The following is a 24,554-nucleotide window of genomic DNA, read 5'->3' as shown; positions in this document are numbered from 1 at the left end:
AATCACTTTAGTCAACTTTTAATCAATCGTCAGTATGATAAGCAACTGTCTAAATGCTTGTCATCGACTGACAACTTTATCAACAACCCACGTAAAGTTCATTGCCGCTCTCAATCTATTGCTCCATTTGCTTGTTGCTATTTCACTCAGCCACATAGCACACACACACACACACGCACATACTATATATAACACACAGATATGCATATTTTTGTTCAATTTGTTCCTGGCTATTGCCAGTCAACAGAAAGAGTGAAAGAGATGGAGAGAGAGAGAGAGAGATAGAGAGAGAGGGGAGGAATGTTGAACCCAAAAAGTGTGCAATGACCGCATGCAGCAATTTCTTTTAATGTGCTTTTAAAAGCCAAATCTACAGGTTCCCATGTTGTTGTTATTATAGCTGCTGTTGCTCCTGTTCTATCTCTCTCTCTCTCTCTCTCTCCTTGTTGCTCTAGGCTCAATGCATCGCTTCCATTGAATGCTGCACACACACACACACACACACACACACACATTTTTCGTAGAAATGAGCTTTTGTTTTTATTATGCCTTGCACCAAAAACTAACTTAATTTGCATGCAGCATATTGTGCGTACAATTGTGTGTGTGTGTGTGTGTGTGTGTGTGTGTGTGTGTGTGATATGGCCGTGCCTAACGAGCTGGCTTGACTTCGAGTGCAGGCATAAAAACTAGAAAAACGCCGCCCACCCCACACAGAAAAAAAAAAAGATTGAAAAAAATAAGCAAGCAAGCGGCAGCAACTCAAGTCTCGTTTTCAATAAAGCTCTTCGACAGCGCGTCGCAGACTCATAAGGAAAATTGCTAAAGAAACAACTAAAACCCAAAAAGAGGAGGACAGCGCAAACAAAATGAAAACAAAGCCGAACGAAACGAAACGAGAGCAAAACAAAACAGAATAGAAAACAAAAAAAAATAAAAACGAAAACGAAAACGAAATCGTAAACGTCAAAGGCAAAATGAAAAGACAATTCAGGAGGCGAACGGCTGTTCACATGGAAGAAATTATGGTTGACTTGCTGCTTGCCTGCTCTGCCATCGTCTGGTCTGGGCCATGATCATCGCTATTATCAACACCAGTTAGGCAATAACAACAACAACAGCAACAACAACAACAGAGACAACAACGTTGACTGTGGGAGACTTTGTTGAGCCGGGCAGCGGTAGTGATTACACGAACGACTAATAAAAAAGACAACTAAAAGCAGAGAGCAGACAAGTACACAGAGAAAATGAGAGAGAGAGAGAGAGAGAGAAAGCGAGAGATGGAGATGGTGAGCCTGAGGGAGGGTGAGTGAAAGAGAGAGAGGCAAAGAGCAGATGAGGCAGGCACCGCACACACTTGATAAAAAACAAGGTCTAGTGCAGTGTGCTTAGATTTGTCGAGAGCTGCTTCTGGCCAGCTACTCATATACATACATACAAACATGCATACATACGCACATGCATACGCATACATGCATACTTACATACCTATGTATGTAAGCAAATAAAAATGTTATGAAAGTAAGCTAAACGACCAGCAAATACTCTTATGGTAAGGAATTATTTGATAAGTCCAACACAAACTACAATTTTTTGTTATTTGCAGTTAAAGTAACATTAGAATTTTTTTTTATTTTGGCAGCCTATGCTTTAGAAATAACATTTTTAAATAAATACTATATCGACTGTCATATGTTTTTTTTTTATCATTTATTTTTGTAGTACATTAAATATAAAATACGAAACTTGTTAAATTCTTATAATAAACTGACTAAATTAATTGTTAACTGTAATAGAATTGGCTGTCATTTTAATTTAATTTCTGCAATTATCTTTTCTCTCAATTTAAATGCAACTTTTCGCTACTGGAAACATGAATATCAATTAGAAATTTGCAACTGGAAATATTGATTGCAAAAAATAAAGAAACAACTTATTTTAGAAGATTTAATTCTTATTCGATTGAAATACTCGTCAACACAAAAAATTTAGATTGAAATGCGAAAAGCAAATCTTGATTCAAGAAAATTTTGATCTTCTTTCTGTATAGAGTTTTTTTTATGATATTCTAAATTGTAAAGTGTAGACATAAGAATTCCTAAAAGAAATAACTATAATATTCATTTTAAAGACTTCAAATTTATTCTGTGTTCAGCGACCTAGAACTAAGTCTGCAACATTGTCTTTCTCATTTTAGAGATTTGAATTGCCAAAAGTATTAGTCTAAAACTTGCATGGTGTTGTAGGAAAATGATCTGGCAAATTCGCAGCCACTAGAAACAACTCATTACTGAACTCAGTTAAAACAAAGCTTTAATGTTAATGCCCAAAAACACAGGCAGAGGTGAGTTGTCAGTGTATGCATAAAGCTAATGTACTTTCGGTCATGTTGTGGATTGCACACAGCTCTCTGCACAATATACTTAGTATACACACACACAGATATACATATACATATGCATAGAAATACATACAGAGAAAGAGAGAGAGAGAGAGAGAGAAAGAGAGAGAGAGGAATGAAAGGCACCTGCAAGAGCTGTTAAAGTGTCGTTGGGTTGTTGTCATAGTCATTGTCAACGTTGTCGTTATCTTTATTTCACATCAACGACATTGTCATCATCATCATCATCGTCATCAGCAGCAGTAACAGCAACAGCCACAGCAACAGCAACAGCAACAGCAACGTGGACTGCAGCAGCAACTGGAGCAAAGGCAAGTCAAGAGAGGCTAGGCCAGACTGAATTGGGTTTGGTCTCATCATCATAGGCAACAGCAGCAACAACAGTAACAACTACAATTACTGTGGCAGCAACAACAACAAGAGGAGCAACAACAACGACAACAATATCAATGCCTTCATCAACAATTTGCAGCAAGAAAAACACGAAAATGGCCAAAACAAGCAGCAGTTGAAAACGCAACATACAAAAACACACTCACACACACATGCAGGTGCTAGCTCACACACACAGACAGCATATTAACGCTACGGATATTTTGCAACAAAATTTTAGCACACTTCGCAGACTCTGGGGCTGGGCAAACATGAGTGGAAGCGTTTCCACTTGCCACATAATATGTGTGTGTGTGGCAAATACATAAGACTAGCATAGATATTAGTCAGATAGATTAACGAGAATTTGAGTTGTTACATACCAACAAGTACCGAACTTATAGCTTATTTAATGGCATGGAAAACAGCCAGACTTGTTAGACGGGAAAGGAAAGGAAAGAAAGTTGCAAGTAGCGGAAAGAAATGCACGAGAACAGGAAAGAAAAGTTGCCGTAGAGCAAATTTCCTTTGCTCGAATAAAACTTTTACTCAATCCCGACTGCCAATCGATATAGTCAATTGATCTGGCTGAGTTTTGCACACAAACTGAGTCGATAAAGCATACTAAGTTAAGGAACTGACTTGCAGAAAAGTAAACGAAGTGGTCATTAAAATGATTGTCTAATTTTGCAAATAAATATTAAATTAAAATTGTTGTAAGAAATTTCAGAAATATTATCTACTTTTTTCAAATAGAGAAATATGTAAATAAAATAATTGTAATGAATTTAAAACAGTGAATTGATTTGCTTAATTTTTAAACACAAAGTGAGTAAAGAAACTATCGAAATTAAGGAACTGAATTACAAATAAAAATTTAATACAAATCATATGAAGAGTTTCAACCTGGTATATCTATTATTTAGTCTACAATTGCAATTAAGTAAATAAAATAAAAGTATATAAAATTATTGTATGAAATTAGAAAAATATCATGGTTTATTTCAACTAAATAAATAAATTAAAATTATTGTGCGCAATCAGTTTTCGAAAATAAATAAAATGATAGTAATAAATTTCAACAAAAATAAAGGCGATTTTTCATCTTTATTGTGATATATTTCTTTAAATATCTGAGCTTAATTAGCTAAGCTAATTGTCTGACAATTGTCATTATTATGTTACACTTAAGTTGCAAGCACAAAATGCATGAAGCGTGGTCAACATTGCGTATACGCAATGTGCGTCAGCTTGTTTCCGCCAAAAAAAAAAAATGGAATGGTCAGCGCAAGAGAGACTGCTGCCAAATAGTTTAAGCAAATTAAAGCAAAAATATGCATAAATGACAATGAAAAGTTATGCAGACTTTGAGCTGCAGCTGCAGCACTTGATGCGAAACTTGAAACTTGCAACGTGATGCGTGTGGCAAGTGGCAAGTGGCGAGTGGCAGCGAATGGCGTGTGGCGTGTGGCAGCTCGACTTGTTGTGCTTTTGCCTGCAATGCGAATTGCTCTAGGCAAATCCCACTCCCTTAAATAGAGAGAGGCGTGGGTGGTAATGGCAAGAGGAGGAGAGGGGAGTTGCGTGCGGTATTTTTTGGTTGGGGGCATTTGGGCTTTAGGTTTTGGGCCGGGGTAGACAGCTGCTCAAAAGTTGTTTGGGTCATTTAGAAAGTTTAAAGCTAAAACTGGCGGCTGTATTAGCATCAAGGATGCCAACGTGCCTGTCGCTGACGTCTGACACCGTCGCTGTCGCAGTCGCAGCCGACGTCGCAGCCGACGTCGTCGTCGTCGTCGTGGGTTCTTAGATGTGGAAATCTGCCTAGCAGCTGGCTAAAGTCAAGGTAGCGCGAGGGCAAACGAAAAAAAAAAACATGCGAAAGACTTTTGCCGTTGACACAGTGGTTCAAATAGTCGCAACAATAAAATAACATTCTTCAAGGCAAATAACAATTTTCATTCTATTGATGTAGATAAACCATCAAAGTCAATTGCAAAACTTTAAATATTACTTCAAAGTGTTTTCCGGAAAGCGATTTCTTATTCTTCTTTATGATTTCACAGTAACAAAAAAAGAATTCAGAATAGCGTTATAATTTCTGTTGAATACCATATATAATTATTCTTGTTCATACCAATTATGTTATTCTTAATTTATTTTAAATAAGAATAATTTACATATATTCAATTTTTGTGTTTAATAAGGCTGTTTGATTATTATTGGAAGAACAAAAATATTTATTTCAATAATGCAGCATTTGTGTTCTAAAATAGCTGTCGAAATAAAATCCTTTTTTAAACACAAATACTTAATAATTAAAGTAGGTATTTTTATTCACCAAATCAAATTGTTTTATATTCTTCTAAGCTTTTTATCTCAGTGATTGCAACAATTAAAATTGTGGATTACAAAAGATATTTTGAAGAGCAAATTATATTAACGTTATATTATCACTGATAATTGTTGCACACTGTGCTAATGCTAGCTCAGTGGTGGCATCATCGGCGACGTTGTAGGCCTGCGGATCCGTGAATATGAATCCGGGTCGTCGTCGTTGCTGCCACATCGCTGGCTAGCCGCTGCTGAGCGATATTAACATCAAGCGTCAGGGATGTAGATGAAAATAAAAATGAACTTTTTCCGAGCAGCAGCAGAAGCAGCAGCAGGTTGCTCTAGTTGGAACTAAGTGTGGGCAATAGCTACAAAAAGTTCTAAAGAGGCTGGCAGGTAGGCAAGGCGCGTGTGTTGTGCCCGCAGCTACTTATGACAGGCAAAAAACACACACACACACACACACAGAGAGAAGAGGGAGAGAGGATGGGAATATTCTTTGGCAAAGTTGTTTAGGTCAGGTTTAGGAGAATGACTTGGATGTTAAACAGATTTTGGTTACGGTCATGTTTTGTGCCATTGTTGTGTGGGAAGCTATGCAAAAATGTTGTTGCCGAATGTCAAGGTGTTGATTACGCGTGCCAAAGTTCACTTGAGTTTTTGGCCAGAGTTCAGCATCGGTTCAGCATCGAATGCTGCTTCGTCTGCTGCTTTGTAGCTGCCATAATTATCGGTTGTATTTTGTGGTTTATGAGGTCAAGCGGCGTTAGGCAGCTAATGAAATGTAATCTTAAGAGGCTAAACACAAGCGCAGACAGAGACACAGGACAAATGCCTGTGAGCTAACTTTGTTGTGGCCTCTGTGTGCGTGTGTGTGTGTGTGTGTGTGTGGTTAGACACCACTCAACACTCAACACTGTGACTGAGACTGAGGTTAAGCTTTGTGTTTTATGCACATCGAGTTCACTAGTTTATTATCAGTACGATGCCGATGCGATTGCGGCTTAAGCAATTAGCTAAAAGTTATGCCAGCTCTAGGCAAAAGCAAACGACAATTTCTCACCTGACCGCACAATTTCTACATTTTTATATATATGTGTTTTTTTTGTAGTGCCAGCTAATTGATTTTCTCTTAGTTTTTGACTGCTGCAAATGCAATCAGCTGCATTGTTCTGACTGTTTTGGTTTGGCTTGGCCAAAAGTTTTGCATGCTGCACAATTCGCTTAGGCAACGCGACTCAATTTCAATTTTGCAACCGGAAACCGGATGTGAGAGAGGACAGCGGACAGCGGATAGTAGGGGGGATAGATAGAAAACGTCGTCTCAGTTGCTCATGTTTATTCAGCGAATGCAGACAGCAGTTTTGGCACCCTCTTCTCTCTCTCTCTCTCACTCTATTTCTCTTTTACTCCCTCTCCCAAAAAAAAAAGAAGTTGCGTTCAAGATTTGCGTGCAGCTTTTTAGTATATTGTTAACAAGTAAAATGAAAACGTAAATGTTTGAAAATTAGATTTTGCCCCGAGTCGCCTTTTGTTTAGACTTTTCGAAAGGGTGGAAACTCTTTGACTCCCTCCATCTCCCTCTCTCTCCCTCACTCCCTCTCTCTCTTTCTATGTGTGTGTGTGTGCACTGAGGTGTTGCCTAGTTGCTGGCTTGTCAGTTAGTTAAAAAGTTTTTGCGTGCAATTAAAATGCTGCGCAAAAAGTTTGCTTCTACATTGTTCTTAATTTTTTCTTTGGTTTTTGCAGTTTGCCAAAGCCAAATACAAATGAACAGAATTGTGTCTCCAGTGCATGTGCATGTGCAGTCACAAAGTAGTGTAGAAGTCCTGTGGCAATTGCCTGATTGTTTTCTTAGCCACAGCAGCAGCAACAGCAACAGCAGCAAACGTAGTACTAACATCGAATGGCGAAGAAAGTTCGTTATCAGCGACAGTTAACAGCTGGTTGTTCTCAGTTTCTCAATTCTCAACTCACTCACTGACTCATTTGTCAATTGCAACGCACGTGCTGGCAGTTGACAATGTTAATGAATATGTTGACTGATAAAACAAAAATAACTATACAATAAACAAGTCTCCAACTCCAAATAGAGTTATTTATATTAATAAAAACAAAACCATATAAGTAAATAAAAACGAGTAAGAAACATAGTGCGGTATTATTCTTAAAATATACCAAAAAAAATATAAAAATATACCAACTATTTGCTTGGTATATTAAATAAATAAATTAAATATACATTATTCTTAAAATATTCACTGTCCATTCCAAATGAAGGCAAAACAGTGCGAAATCATTCTTAAAATATATCAAATTTGTTATTAAAAAAATACTAAAATATACCAAAAGATTTATTTAGTATATCAATATACTATTACATTCAAAATATATCACATATTACAAAATATTCCAGATTGTCAGGCATCAGCCGTTGCTTTGAACATGGTTATATCCGTGATCGGTGATCACGAATATTGTATATTTAGGTGGTCGGATATGTCTTCTTCTGCCTGCTACTTACACTATGGATAGCGGGTAAAAAAATAGTGAGTGCTCAATTTTACTTTACTTTTTAATTGATGAGCAAAATTACTGCAATTATTTTAGCTAAGCAAGACGTGGCTTCATTTATGTGACCTCATTTCGTAGATGCATTTCGATGATTCCGATGGTTTATATAGAAATGCAGGAAACAGCAGCAAAATTGCGGCTGTCAGTCATAAATAGTTTAACATAAATTCATGCCAAGCTGCAGCCGCCATATTTCTTGGCAGAAGATAGAGGGAGAGAGGGTGAGAGCGAGAGCTGTATTCAGACAAAACTAATTGCCTCAATGGACGTAAACAAGAAAGCTGCACACACACAACAAAAAAAAGTCGCTGCATACTTTGCGGCGCTGTAAATGGCAGCTGAGCGGCAACTCTGCATGCCAAATCAAAATCATCATCAACCTACTCTCAGCTCAAAAGAAATGGCAACAACAAAAATGAAAAGAGAAACAAAATGGCAGTGGAGAAAAAAAAAAAGAATGAAATTCTTAACAAAATAAGCTGAAGAGTTGCGAAGCGCATTAAATCATTTCCGCACTAAAGAGCTCGACAGCAGGCGGTGGCGACTGCGGCGGCTTCTTGTGGCAAGTTGTGTGCGAGTGCGACTGTTGCCGTTTACCACTATTTTGTTGCACAGCATACACAAAAACAGCACAAAAAAAAAATATATATAAATAAAATGAAGAAAACTATGGAAAAAACACGTCACAATTGAAGCCAACTAAATGATACCCTGTCTAAATATTGGCAAACATTGCGTTTATTGCAAAATATAAATTAAGATACTTTCCATATCATAAGCTATTCTTTAGGCCACAATTATCAGCTTTTGTTGCTACCCATTTAAAAGATTCAATACGAGGTATTCTCGAAATGAATGTGAAGTGTGTCTCTTTTTCTGAGTTAAAATGATTTGCCCGAAAAAAGCACAAGTACATAAGTGTATATATATACACTGAGACACACACACATACAGAGAGAGAGACACACATTAGCGCATTCATGTGTGTGCATGTGTAACATATTCAGGCAATTACTGCCATTCAGCGCATTTCAATTCAACTTCAAAACTGCCACTTCGTCTACTTCTACTTCTTCGCTCTCACTCTCACTCTATTCTGGCTGCTGTAGCTTCAACTGCTTCTTCAACTGTTGCAGCTATTGCTGCTGCTGCTGTGGCAAAAGTAGAAAAAAGCTTTTAAACTTCACTCAAGATTTTTGCTGTTCACGCTCGGTTCGCACATTTTTTGACTGTTGCCGCTTACTTAGCTTTCCAGCATGCACCGCACCATGGAGACTTTTCAGGCTTTTCTCCCCAAATCAAGCCAAGCAACTTACGCAAATAAATTACAAGTCGCTCGTCGACAGCGTTGAATGCAACAAATGATTTGAGTGCAATTTATTGCAATATATATTTTTAAGTAACGATTTCTAAATTGTTTAATTTAAACTTTGAACATTTTTTATTAATACAAAGTATCTTTATTTATTAATTTATAATATTTAATTTTGCAATTTTTATTTCATTTTTGATTGACATTGAGAAATTTATTGTCATTCCATTAATAATCACTTTTTAAACTATTTACATATTCAATATTTATTAAGTTTTAAGATACTTCTTGTTATTCCGACAAGAATCATTTAGAAAAGTATTGTTTTAAGATATTTCTTGTCATATTTTTTTTATTAATTATTTTTGATTTTCATTAATTTAATCTTTAAATATTTTTCATATTTATTTCTTCATTTAAAACCGTATTTTATGTATATTATTATGTCTGTGCCTTTTCTTTGATTGCTTCTCTGTCATATTTTGTTCTACAATTTGATCAATTTGCTCCACTGTGGCACATAATTTTGGTCGATGTATGCTGTTGTGTCTTTATCTACAACTGCCGCTTCATATTCTTCAGCAACTGCAGCTGCATCTGCATCTGCCTTTGCTGCTGTTGTTGCCTCTACTTTTAGTTGGAACTTAACTTTGATGTGTCTGTCTGTCTGTGTGTGTGTGTGTGTGTATGTGTGTGTGTGTGTGAGCGTGTATTTGCGCCCGCTTTGTGATGCGGCGTTTTTATAAGTCTGCCAAAATGTAGTTCATATATTTTGGCGAAAATTCATTTTGCAGTTGACATAACTTTGTCAGCCCCAATTTATCAACAACAATTAGTAGAGCAGAGACCGTCAGACTAGTAGCTGCCTGACTAACTGGCTAACTGACTGCATGACTGACTGACTGACTGACTGACTGACTGACTGACTGACTGACTGCATGACTGACTGAGGCATGCCAAGTGCGCTCTGGCTTTATTGGGGCGTGGCAAGTGTGTGACAAGTATTTTGCACAACGCTGCACAAAACTTTCCACAGCCTCAACGCATGCAACGAGCGAGACTTGTGTCCTAGCTGCGTTCGTTGATGATGAAGATGTGCAAGACGTTCAGCGATGGAACACACGATGCGTATGCGTAATATGGCCATCAAATAATTTATATGATTTTCGGGCAAAACAATTTTGTTTTTTGGGCCATAAACTGTTTTTAAGGCCAAGAGTGTCAGACAAGTTGCAACTGCGAGCAGCAGCCAGCAGCTGCCAACTGCCAACTGCCAGTTGCTAAACTGTTAAACTGCCAACAGTCAACTGTCAGCTGGCTTATTAAACTGTCATCCCCTTCTGCTGATGATGATGATGGTGATGATGATGATTATACATATAAAGTAACCTTCAACAAATACTATACTAAATGCTAAGTGCTCACCTGTATTCGTGCGATAAGAAGAACGTGCCACGAATGTTGCAACCGTTGGGATTCTTGCGTTTGCCATTGAATATCTTCTGGTAATGATCGTAGTTATTCAGATTGACGGCGCCATCGAATGTCAGCATGATGATTTGCGGAACCTGTAAAAAGTGGCAAAAAGAAATATGGCATCCATTAAGTATAAATATGAGTGCTGCTAGTTTTGTAGTTGACTCTTAATTATATGATATGCACATTTGCTTGCAGCCACCATAATCTCCAGCTATTTGTGTGTGTGTGTGTGTGTGTGTGTGTTGGCCCAATTAGAGGCGCTCTGACCTCAAAATCAGCCGGGCATACGATGGCATTGGCAGCCACAGCAACCCTGCAGCAGCAGCAGCAACAGCAACAGCAACAGCAGCGACAACTCTAATTGAAGGTTTTTAGCATTTCGCGTTTGTTTTTGCTGTCTGCGTTCTGCCTGGCTGAGCTTTTGGCTTTGCCACCTACCGCCTACAGCTTACCGCTTACCAACTGCCAACAGAGTCGACTGCCGACAACCGACAGCCGACAGCTGCCTGCCACCTCTGCCCTTCACAGCAGTTATTCGTCAATGGGCAACGCGGCGTATGCGCAACGCTTGTTACAAACTGCCAAGTTGCAACTTGAGCATTAAACATAATTAGTGGGCATGCGGCTAACCAGACCACATGCTAAATAAACGCACACACACAGAGAAACTGTGTATACATATTTATGTTATATGATCTGCGACAAAATCAAATTAATTTAAAATAATACTGAGCTATCAATAACCGCAGCAGTTCGCTGCAATAACTTTAACGAGTGCTAAAGCAATGCAATTCCATTACAAAAATTGCCACCCCATTGACGCAAAATTTCCCCCGGGGGTGAATGCAACAGAAGAGTGAAGGAGAGAGAGAGAGCGGGGGAAAGGGCAAGCGTTGGCAACGCTGAGTTTGAAGTGCCCAAAGGGAGCTTGCAACACTTTAAGTGCAATTCCATAATCAAAGACCGCCGCTCGCTCGCTCGCTCTCTGAAAAGTGCGAGGCCAAAAGAAATGACGCGCCAATAAAAACAAGCAACAAACGAAAAACCCAAATTTGCAAATGTCACCGACTAACTTCACATACACTGACTAAAATATATTATTTCGACTTGATGTTTGTGTATTTTAAAAAAACATAATTTCGTAAGTAAATAAAATAAATAAATTACTTCTTAATTTATTTAAATTTTGCATCCAAGTGCTGATTTTATTTGTAGTGTTATTAGTGTTGAAATATATAATGTGTTAATATTTCTCTCAATAATTTTCAGTAAAAGTGTGACTTCTATCTTTCACTTTTTATTTAAATGGAATTTTTATTTGCAGCTGATAATACCGATTGCTTGAGGTTTGATTTTTCGGAATAATGCTTTGCCAATAATAATCTTAAGAATTTTAGTGACTTCTAATATTTATTTAAATTTTTTTTATTTAATTGCTTATTTGATATTGCTGTGCTGATAGTAAAATAATTGCTTTTAGGCTAATACTTCAGTTGTCTTAGATTATATTTCCTTGTTATTTCAACAATTTTATTTTTTAATTAAGTACGCACTCAATTATTACTTCTTATTATATATTATATAATCTTTCAATTAAAATTCATGTTTAATGTATTAACTTCATCTAAAACTAATTTTTAAAATTAAGTGTGTATAAATTCATTACATTATAAATTAAAATATTCACTTCTTTGAATACTTTTTTTATTTGTATTTATTAAGCTTTCTTTCTTTGCTGTACTCAACATTAGTTAGGCGTCCTAATAAATATGTCACTAATTGATTTTAAATTCTTACCAAAATCTTTAACTTTCATATAATAAATATAACACTGATTAATAATAAATTATAATAAAATAAATTTAATAAATTTAAGAAAAATTTGTAACTTTCATATAATTAGAGTATAAAGCGTAAATTTGCAAATGCATTTCAAAACTAGCAAAGAGCATGACCAAGTAAATCGACAACGCTGGCACACTTGTAATGAAATGAAAATCGAATGCGATCAGCATAAAGCAGCAGCATGTGAATGGCGCTTGGCAATGGCTGCTGACGAGAGATGGCAAGAGTTGTGGCAAAAAAGAGTGAGGTGGCAAATGGCAGTGGCAAATGGCAGCCAGAGCAGAATGGCAACAGCAATGGCACACCAAAAATGCATTTTCGCCTGAGCTGCACAAAAAGCAGAGTGGCACGGGCTTGGCGGCACTTAACGCTCATTGTTGAACACATAAAAAGGATTATTGTACAAATTCAATATTAATGTGGGCCCGACTAACCAAAGCTGAGACTCAACCTTAACCTCAGACTGGGATAATAGACTTTACTCTATATATACAAATACATATATACATATATATATCTCTCGCTACACTCTTTACACTTTAGTTTGTGTGCGTGTTGTCTCTGTGTCTGCGGGGTTCGAATTGAGCTGATAAAATTATGCAGAGGCGTGAAACACTCGAAAGCATCGAACGGCGGTCAGCTTAAGTGTGGCTTAGATGACTGATGATTATGATGATATCGATAATCATAATAATGCCGATGATGATGATGTTGCTGCTGCTGCCGCCATGGAATTGAAATATTCAGTTCGATTTTTTTTTTTTTTTTTTTTTTGCTTTGCAGCGTTTCCTTTTACGTTCCGTTTATTGCCTTTGCCTTTGGCTCGCCCGCTTATTGAAAAGCATATTTCAAAGTCCGTTTTCCGGACAAAATGAGTGCAAATGAACTGCACTTGCAGCGCATACTCGTGTTTTTTATCATCCATTGCGGCACTGCAATGCTGGCCAGCACAACTTTTATTCGCTCGAATTATAAGGTAAAAATATTATTGCAAATATAATGAATGTGCTGCTAGGGCGACAAAGAATACAAAAATTAAAAAAAATAAAGCTGGAGTCGGATGCGAATGCACAAAATGAGTTGGGGACACTAAAAGAATAAACGAGGAAGAGAACGAGGTCGAGAACGAATGAAATGGGAGCTGAAAACAAATAATAAATTTAAGGGCTTGTGCAAATAAGAAATATATATTTCGAATATATATATCGCATATTCATATTGCACGCAAATGCAAATGCAATATCAAAAATAACAAGAAAATGTGCACATAAAAGGGCGCATATAACGCATTTAACAACAAGCGCCCAAAGAACTTAATCGCAAGCAAAAAACTTGCGTATGCGATTTTATGCCAAAATTAAAATCAACTGCAGCGCACATTAATGATAAAAATGCAGAAATATAAATATGGCAATGCAATAAATAATAAAAAATAAAAACAAAATTTATTTAATATCTCTAAAGCCATTTCAGTATTGAATAGACATTTCGTTGATAGAAATATTATTCGAAAGAATTTAAATACTAAATCAATTATATTCATACTATGGCATGTGGTGTGAATATTTTTAAAAATGCATTACATATCTTTAAAGCTATTTTCATTTAAAATACAAATTTAAAAAGAATAAATATTTTTGAGAATAATGAAAGTAGTTTTTATAGTTTTTTTTTATCAAAATTATAGAAGTCATTTAAGAAATACTTTTGTATGGAGAATAATCTGATAATATATTTTGTCATCATTTTGAATGTAGTACGATAACAATATACCAAGTATAGCCGTTGGTATATTATATTTTAAGATTAATACCGCAGTGTTTTGCTTTTGTTTACAATGGGTAGTCAAACACACTCGTCTGTAGCTTTGTATCTTGTTGACGTATTTTTTAAAACAAAATATATTTAAAGCCTTTTCAATTTATAACTGAAATTGCATATTTTTAAAATTGGAAAATATTAAATACAATATTTATATTCTAAATAGAATATTTACATATGTATTAAATAGAATATTTATGTACTAAATATAATATTGATATCTAAAAACATTGTTAAACATAATGGTAATTCTGAATAGAATATTTATATTTATTTTAATCACGAATAATACAATCTATATTGTTTAATTATCGTGAGTGTTTATTAAAGTCGTTAAGTAGGGTGCATAAGCATGATGGGTGCAATTGTCAAGTTTTGTTTGGGCCATCTTCAACATGAATTTAATTCATGAGTAAATTTTCATCAAAAGTTTCATATGCCCACACAACTTGCGTTTTGGCTCGCTTGCTCTCTGTCTCTCTCTCTCTCTCTCTCTCTCTCTCTCTCTCTCTCTATTGGTCTCTCTATCTCTCTCTCGCTCTCTGTCGAGTTATCGCTTCATGAACTGCATATGACTGCCATGCATGACCCATATGCAACCTCCTTTAGACATTCCCCGCCTTCTATCACCCCCTAATATTAGTGTTGCTCTCTCGCTCTGACTCTCGCTCTCTGTGTACGTTGATAATTTCTGCTTAATGCGACTCAAGTTTGCACTCCAGTCTTTGAGCAAATATGGCAGACAGCAGTTGACAAGCACCTTTTGCCTGAGAGACAGAAGTTTGCCAGTCGGGAGACATTTGCCGAGCACTAAAGCAAATGGATGATAGATGGGTTTTTTATGCAGCTCTTGACGGCATCAAGTACAAGGAGCGGACGAGGAGAAGCAGGAGGAGGAGGAGGGGGTGTGTCTGCGATGTAAATTTGCATAGCTTAGTTGCTCAATCGCAGCGACAATTGAGCGGCTCATTGATTGAGTGATTGCAGCCGCGCATAAATGCAGCACCCTTAAACATCAATCCCGTCCACCTTATTCTCCCTATCTTTTCAGTTTTCTGCGCTTTCTCTGGCGGAGGCTGTGCAAAAGTTTTCTTATTTTTTTTTTTTTCTGCTTCTTGTTGTTGACACTGTGTGTGCCATCTTTTGAGTTTTCTTTCGAGGAGCCAGCTGAAATCAAATTGGATTCGCATTCAAATTGAGCAAAGCGTTTTATTTAACGTTCCCCTTTTTGCCAAACTGCTCTCTTTTGCACTTTATGGCATAGGCTTGGCTTGGTTTGGGTTGGTTTGGTTTGGCGTCTTGGCATTCTGATACCCTTAACTAATCAGGAGTTGAGGCAGCTCATTTTGATGCTGGAATTTCCTTGAACTATTTTTGTGTTGACAATGAATTAAGTTTTAATTTTAATTCATTTGATTAATTGAAATTAAGTTTTAAGTCATTTTGGATAATGTTGAATTAATTCGGTTTTACTTTTCTAGGGTATGTGCCGGTTGAGCTGGCATCGGGTTTTGGTTAACTTTTCTATTTGTGTATTCTTGTGCACTTTCGTTGCGGAAATTGGCCGCGCTGTGAAATGGAGCGCAATGCGTTCAATGATAATCGAAAATCCCACAGACACATCTACAAACACAGAGGTACAGAGTCAGAGAGTGAGAGAGAGAGAGGAAGAGATAGAGAGAGATGGCAACGCGACGTATGCGTAATTTGAGCCATAGCTCAAATGATTTGCCAAAGAAGTTGGCCCAAATGTGCGCACAAATTAACCGCCTGTTTGCGGTTAATTGAGATGATATTAATTATAATTATGCGCTCCCACACATGCACACACACACACACACACATACATAAGGAGTACAAACAGTCTGTCAGAAATTGAAATCGTTTTGTTGGGCGGCTCTGGCAACACATGTAAGCGCTAATAACACTTAAATAAGCACACACATAACACACACACATACATACATGCTGCAAAGTTGGAGCAGGAGCAGGAGCAAAAAGGGACAGAGGAAAAGAGCGAGAGAGAGAGAGCAGACGCTGCGACAGACACACATTTCAATTTCGAAATTAAGTGGCTCACTTGCGTTGTTTGTGTTGTGTATTTGCGTTTTGCGTTCTGAGTTTTGCGTTTTGCGTTTATGTTCAAAATCGGCCGACAATGTTGATGTCGACGTCGCAGTCGCAGTCGCCGCAGTCGCTGCCACAGTCAACGCTGCCGCCACATAAACTTCCGTTTGCTTTTTGTGCTCGTATTTGACTTTTGCTACTCTATGCAATTTGCGGCCTAAGCGCATTTCTCAATCAGCTTGTGCGACACTCTCTGAATAATGACCAAAGCAAATCGCAACTTGCTGAATATTTCACCAACTCTCAAAGTTTGGGGCATTCGGAATGCGCTTTCAACTATTGTGATTATTTCAAATGGCTAGATTTTGCTATTACTAGTATCTTTAATTACTATTGCTATTGTATTATTTTAATATAAGATGAAAAGATAAAAATAAATTATTATTTATTTTCAATGAGTTAAAAAGGAATTGGGACGTAGTTTACGTATTTCTTAAATGTATACTTTCACAATTAATTGCTAGTTTATTTATTATTTTGCTTGAAATGTGATGATGATTATTGCTATTATTATACGATTATACGATCGTATTGTGTATTATTATAATATTGTGAAATATTTTATTAAAATTGGAAAAAATTATGTAAACTAATTGTTGTTTATGTGCCTATATAATTAAGTTTTAAATATTATTTTCTTTAATGTTCTTAACTCTCTGTTTGTCTATACATTCGAGAGCGTAATGAAAATATAAGTTTATTATACATATATGCATATTCAAAACGAAGTCGGTGTTGTGTATTTTAATTGAATATTGAAAATCAACTAATTAAATAATTAAAATTCATTATTTATGTATTTGTTTTAATAATTAGTTTTACAATTAATTATGTGTTTAATAATTCTTTTTGTTTGTATTTGCTTTTGCTAATATGTTCTAAGAAGTATTTCCTGAATATGTTCTTCAAATTTGATCTTCAATTGGTTAATAAACTAAATGCGATGTAGTAGTAAAATTCGTATTGATTCGTATTTTCTATATTGTATTTAAATGATCTTAATGAATAACAAATTAACGATAAATAAGTAATGCAGTAAATGACAAAGACATTTCTTTATTGCAACTGAGAGTTCTCTAAATCTATGTTAAAGTCAATAAATCTACTTAGCTTAGGCCACCATCATGTAAGTTGATTTCATTCACATGTCATTGCGAAGTTAGAGCATTCGAATATTTGTTGAGCTTCCAAATGAACAAGCTGATGAGCGTGGTCTTTGTTGTTGTTGTTGTTGTTGTTCATGTTGTTGCTGGCACTGCTATTATCATGCATGCGAAACCACAACTAATGTGCACTTCAAACTGTCTGTCAATTGGCAACAAGCACACGCACAAACACAAACACAAACATAAATACAAACACGAACACACATACACTAAATCAAACACAGATACACACACACACTTAAAGAGCGAACATTATTTTTATGCGCAGTGTGTAAAACTGATTATGAATGTGAAGCTTCAGCTTTTCCAAATTAAATGACACATAGGAATTTAAATTGAAGATTTGCAATAAAACTTTAATCTAAGCTCAAATTAAAATTCAGATGCGAAATGCAAATGCAAAAATGTTGCAATTTGTTTAACAAATATCCATTAATTATCTCTCTCCCCGTCTCTGTCTCTGTGCGTTTGACTTTTTGTTTTCCTTCTATCATGCGTCAAATGTTTCAGTATTTATTTAATCTGCCTGCTGTGCGTTTCAATTCGATCGATTAGGCATTTTTGTTGTTGCTGTTGTTGTTCTTGTTGTTCTAACTAATGAAGGCAGTTATGTGGCAAAGTTGAGATGCAAAAATGCATATGAAAGGAGACACACAAAAATGCCACAATTTATTGTATTCTAATGAATTATATTAACTTACAAATTGCCGACATTCCGTTGGGAAATTGTTTTATTTGCCACAATTGCGATTATGCCAAGTGGAAGTGTGCTTTTAAGAATCTGGATACATACATGTGTGTGTGTGTCTTTGAGGTGTGTGTTCACATTAAGTATACGCACAGTTGTCGCTTTAATAGCTAGCTACAAATCCATTAAAGGATTACGATTGCATAAGCTAACGGCAGAGAGACGGCAAACATATTACGTATACGCACTGCTGGCTTGTGCAATGCAATGCAAAGCAATGCAGAAAAGGCGAAACAACGCAAGCAGAAAGCGAAGAGAGAAAAAATTAAATTTTACGCAATTTTATGAGCTGCATTTGGCTTGGTCCAAAAACCGAAAAGCACATAACTCTTGGCCAAATAAACAAAACCGAAGTTATTAAACAGGATATTCGAATCAACAGGAACAACAACAACAACAGCAATAGCAACAACAAAGAGTCAAGCTGTGACAACAATAAGCAAACGAATGGCACAACAAATGGCAAAGAAAACAGTACAATTTCCTTATGCAAAGCAGCGATAACAGCAGCCGAATGCAAATACACAGATTTATGGGACACGACCAAGTCGAACCCAGACTTAAATACAAACAGAAGCACACCTCGTCTCGCCTTGCTGCGAATCGAATCGAAACGAATCGAAACGAAACGATCCCCAGCTGCCAGAGCTCTGTTGCTGTGTCGTAAAAATAAAAGCTGTCAATGCACTTGAAAATTTATCGCCTTACAAATTAACACTTAAAGCAGAGGAACAACAAAAGTGAGAAAATGAAAAGGAAAAAAGTAACAAAAGCATCATCTAAGCTTACCTTTTCGGCCTCCAGATCGCCGGGAATTTGGGTGCCATCCTTGGAGCAGAAGCAGTAAGGCAGCTGGCATTCTTCCGTATTGCAACGCTGGGCGGTGTCGGCGGGTGCATCCGTTGCCGGGGCAGGTGCTGAGAGAAGAGAGGCAAGAAGAAAGAGGTGGAAAGGCACAAATTAGTTTGGAAATTATTTAGAATCAATTCGGTTATGCGAGCACAATTGAAGTCTCGAGAAATCGAATGAATGCCTGCTGCCTTTAGCCTTAGCCAAGACAATCACTGAGCAACAGCAACAGCAACAGCAGCATGTCGAAAGTTAAAAGTCAACAAAATAACACAATGCAATACAAATATCAATAAGGCAGTCAGCCAGCCAAACAACGTACAAAATGTGCAAGAAACAAGTTAAAAGAAAGTTAACATCGAACTGCGAGAGAGAGAGAGAGTGATAGGAAGAGAGAGAGAGTGAGAGAGAGAGGGCGAAAGCGGGAGTGGATGATGTACAAATAACCAGAGGCTAAATCCCTGCTATGCTGCAATCTCTTCTCCCTTCTGCCAAGTCCTGGACAACAAACCAATCCCAAGCCGGCAAAAACCCGTTTCGAGGGCATCTTTTTGGCATAGCTATTTGCATATGTGGGCGTTCATTGGGTGTGAGTAGCCCAGAATGTCTGCGTGTGTGTGTGTGTGTTTGGTCCAAAACTCAATGGAATTCAATTGGCATTTTTTGTTCTCATTGTTGTTGTTGTTGTTGTTTTGTGATCGAGTAAACAAATTCGCTTAAAGTCCACAATACAAAAGGTTGCCCAGGCACATGTGTTTATAGAATAACACCAGCACGATACGAAGATAGATATATAGGGGAAGAAAGAGAGAGAGAGAGACAGAGAGAGAGAGCCAGCTAACAACAGGTAAAAGCAGCATTAGTCATGCACTGGGCCACGCCTCAGGGCGCAGTCAGCAGCCAATATTAAATGCATTTCCTGCGCCTCGCTGCGTTCAATCAATTGATGTGCTACCTCACGATGATTTCAGCTGCCAACTGCTATCGCAATGCCTGAGCGTGGGCGTGGTCGTGGGCGTTGAGGCTACTAACTAAATTAACGCCAGTCATTGACAATGATATCGCAATTGAAAAGTGAGAAAGATTGAAAGGTTGTTTAAATTAACAAAATATATTTTTGCTATTTATGTTTCATTTGTATTTTATTATATTTTCTCGTCATTCTATTCATATTCATGAACATTTATTGGATTTTAGATTGATGTGTAAAAATATTTTCGCAAAATATATTTTCGCATTTGTGTAGTTTAAATTTGAAAACTTTTTGAAGTAAATGAATTTTTGAAAGATTGTTTAAATTAACAAAATATATATTTGCTATTTATGTTGTTTTTATTTTGAACTATATTTTTCGCCATTTTGTTGATGAATATTTATTTGCTTTCAGGATTAAAAAAAGCATAAGTGAGTTTTAGATTTGATGTGTCAGAATATATTAGCAAAATATTTTTTTTTTGTCATTTATGTGATTTCAAAGTGAATACATTTTTCTAGTTTATTTTTTTCCCCGAAATTCATTTGTTTAGTCTTTGACTTTAGAGTTCAGTTGCTTATGGCAAAGCGTTAAAAATGAAAATTAATTGCGTTGAGTATTAAATTTTTGCCTTTTTGCTTGTGTGCGTGGATAATAAATGCTTGAGCAATTTAGTTGAGTAGTTGATCATAAAGGAAGTGTCCATAAAATTTGTGATTTGGGATTTTGAATGGGCGTCGTAATGTATGCAGTAAATTGGAAATAGTTATTTAATGTTTGTTGTGCCATCGTCAAGCGTTGAAGAGGGGCAGCTTCAAGTGTTTGTCTGGGATGAAGTTGGCATTTAAGTTGCCTCGTCAACTTCCGTTTCCGTTCAACATTCGCTAGGCCATTGACAACAACATCATCAATCAATTTAAAGTGGACTTATGCCGCTTGACGTTGCCAAATGCAAAACAAACTAATGATGCCGCCGGCAACTTCTCTTAGCTTTGCAGATCTCAGCTCTCTTTGTCTCATTTCTTATTTGATGTTTTATTTTGCCATCTTAAACTCTTGGACAATTTGTTTATGGATGAAAATGTATTGCAGCAATCTCGAGCTTAGCTTTCCATTATCGAATTCAGCCAAGTCAATCGAGTTGTTCTTGTTGCTTTTTGCAAAATCTATATTCGAGAAGCAATTCGATTTAATTACAATATTTGAGTAGTTGGCAACTGAATAATCGCTGCCTGCCAGCCAGTCTGCCTGTGCATAACACTCGATGCCATAACAGCCCAACAGCAGCAGCAGCAGCAGCAGCAGTTGATGCTGCAATCACAATGACAAAAACAAGCAGATTGACAACAAAAGTCGTCCTGGGCAACTGACAACGGGATAATAAGAGTTGAATGCATTTGCAACAGATGAAGCTGGATTTTCCTTTTGCTTTTCGCACTCACTTTTTATGGCTTACGCAATGCACAGCAGCAGCATCTGCATCGGCAGCCGTTAGTTACATACGAAAGAATATGAAAATTGATGCTTGAAATGTAAATGTGTTTAAGTAGGAATATGAACTTGATTCACGTCTAATGCACAGACATGTAGTTAAAGTAGGATTTCCGGTTGCGCCTCTAAGTATGCAATATAAATGTTGCAAGTAAATTTGCTACATCCACAAAACAGAGCTCTGATCCGATCAACTTTAATATATGTATGTGTGTGTGTGTGTCTGGATATATCAATAATGTTGGAAAATATTTGTGGTCACATCATAAATAACAGCAATGAAATGAAACGCCTGGACAATTAAGTGGCCAGGACATGGCCAGCAAATGAATGAAAGGCTGCAGAAACAGGACACACACACACACACACACACACACACATACACACATGCAACACAGAGGACATAGAGTGGCAGTCAATTGCAGACTGTGCAATCAACATAAATTCTTCTGCTGACCCTCCGAGCCGAGCCAAGCTAAATAAATGCATACAATTTTATTATTTCAAAAAGTAACTTGGCAAATTTGCGCACCCGAGCAACTGGAAATTGTGCGTGTTTAGTTGTCTCTCTCTCACTCTCTCTCTCTCTGTGCGTCGAGAACTTGTGCACAGTTATTGAATAAAATGTAATAAACACTTTTAGTAACTTTGTCTTATGCATTTCTTACACACACACACACACACACACACACACACACACACACACACACACACACTGGCTGCGACAGCCTCGACAGGCAGCAACAACAACGAAACAAAGAAGAAAGAGCAAACAAGTTGCATACGCTGCGTATACGTAATGCGGACAGTTCGGGCTTATTTGTGCGAGTTGTGTGTTAGATGCTGCCGTTGCCGTTGCCGTTGCTACTCGGTTGTTGTGTAAGCAATATTGAAATGCTGTCATTGAGCGTGCTCACTGAATTATGAAATTGAAAACTATTCAGTGCAAAATTGCTTCGAATTTCAGCAGCTCGTGTTGCAGAGAGAGAGAGAGAGACAGAGAGAGAGAGTTTTCCAACGTATTCTAAACTAAAAAGATGTGTGCATACATATGCATAAGTAGATGTACAACTAAATATATGTACATATATGGGAAAGTATGTAAGTCTTGCTTTTTTCAGGCAGCAGCAGAAGCAGTTTGTCAACTGCTTGGACGCGCTCTGTCAATAGCTTGGTCCCCAAAAAACTTGGCAGCTAAATAAGCCAGTCAGCTAGTCAAACAGTTGGACAGATAGACAGACAGACACAAGCAATCAGGCACACACACACACACACACACAGAGTTTTTCGCCTCTCTGTTCTCAGCTGTGTGCGTACGCAGATTTTATTGAATTTTATCTAGCCAAAATGTGGCTTAAATATTCTAATTTCTGTCTGAAACGAAACGAATCGAAGTGAAATAAAATAAAATCGTATTTATATGCACATTGTATTGCATACCCTTTCTATCTCTCACTCTCTCTTTCTCTCTATCTGTGTGTGTGTGTGTGTTCGTAATGAAAAGAAGCCACTTTTTGCTTATTTATTTGGGGACATTTGCTGTCACAATTTCAAATTCATTTTGGGTCCCCGAATGAGCAGCTCGAGCAATTCGTCAGCGGAGATTTTTGGCAAAAGGCAAAGTCGGCTTCAGCATCAGCTTCGGCATCGGTTTTGTGGGTTTTATTTTGAATGGGGATGGCAAGCAGGCAAAAATGGGGAGGTAACTCGCAAAATGATGTTTGGAGTGAGACGCTGACTCTCTCTCTCTCTCTCTCTCTCTCTCTCTCTCTCTCTCTCTCTCTCTCTTTCTCTCTGTGGCAGCAGCTCGTAATCCCCGGCTGGCTTATGTAGCTGGCAGATGGCTTGCAAATTAAAGTGCCAGACGATTAGAGGCAATCAGTGAGTGACTGTAAGGATATGCATTTCCTCAACTTCCTTCAAATCTACACAAATGTCAGGCGCAGCTCAAAATATGCGAGCATTATTAATGAATTTTGCTCTAGCGTCGCAACAATTCAACTATGCGGACTTCGGATACCCTGCGAAAAGTTTTTGCCAACATTCACCAAAAATCACTAACAATAATAAACTAACTTTAACGAGTTATAACGAAGGAATGGTATTTTGGCTAAAGCACATTACATGAGTGCATTGAGTGGAAGTTGTTCATAAACTTTGTGCCAAATTATCATAGAGTTTTCGTTTTTTTTTTTTTTTTTTTTTTGCATTTTGTTTGTGGTTTTTGGTTGAGGTGCCGACAGGTAATGGGTTGGCTCAACTGCATCATTTGTTGATGAACTGCTTTTGCCACAAACAGTTGCATAGATGAGCGAATTATGCAAGTAAAGTCTGTCTGCAGAAACATGAAGTTTTATACAGTTCATTATATGTTTACATACATATATAATATTTTGTGTATATAGTAAAACCAGTTTATCAATTGATTTATTGGGTTAGCTGAGACATTTATGTATATGAAATAAATTTCGAAAAAATGTAAATTGTTTAAAATTCATCAATCTGGCATTTACAGTATTTTTTTGAATTAAAATTGTTTAATTTTTTTTTTTTGAATTTAATTGTTACAATATATATACATATATTTTACTACATCCTACATTTATCATAGAGAACAAAATATACCATAGAGAATAGAATATACCAAAGCAACTAAGTAGACCCGTAGTAAGTAGGAGATCTTTTTATCCTGATCTGCTGGCAAAAGTTATAGCTCTATCTCTTATATTCCTTGAGATCTTATTGTTCATACGGATGGACGGATAGACAGATCATCTTAGCTGTTGACGCTGATCAGGAGATGGCCCCTTTGGCCTGTTACATACAAGGTAACCTTCTACCCTATGGGTGGCGGGTTTAAAAATGAGTGCAAGTTTTTATTTAGAAAGATTTCGTTGGAAAAGCACGTTAACTATTTGAAATGTGCTTTGTTTTTCATATAAATGTCAAATTTTTTTAAATTTCATTCCCCGAAAATGCTTCTGAAGACAAAGTTCGTAACGTTGTCAAGTCAATTGGTTATTTTTCATCTGTATTGTTTATATGTCATACGTATTTGCTCA

At 36.9% G+C, this 24,554-nt stretch overlaps 1 protein-coding gene across 1 annotated transcript in view; it reads right to left on the bottom strand.

Annotated features, from left to right (window-relative positions):
* LOC133848169 (chitin deacetylase 1) overlaps positions 1-24,554 on the bottom strand; it is a 50,718-nt gene that overhangs the window by 13,941 nt on the left and 12,223 nt on the right. Inside the window, exons 4-5 of the mRNA XM_062283612.1 lie at positions 18,969-19,096; positions 10,419-10,561 (exon numbers count right to left, since the gene is read on the bottom strand). Coding sequence (XP_062139596.1) covers positions 10,419-10,561; positions 18,969-19,096 — 271 coding nt within the window. The remainder of the gene's footprint in view (positions 1-10,418; positions 10,562-18,968; positions 19,097-24,554) is intronic.

Source organism: Drosophila sulfurigaster, chromosome X, assembly GCF_023558435.1.
Source record: "Drosophila sulfurigaster albostrigata strain 15112-1811.04 chromosome X, ASM2355843v2, whole genome shotgun sequence".
NCBI lineage: Eukaryota > Metazoa > Arthropoda > Insecta > Diptera > Drosophilidae > Drosophila > Drosophila sulfurigaster.
This window is presented reverse-complemented; position numbering and strand designations above follow the sequence as displayed.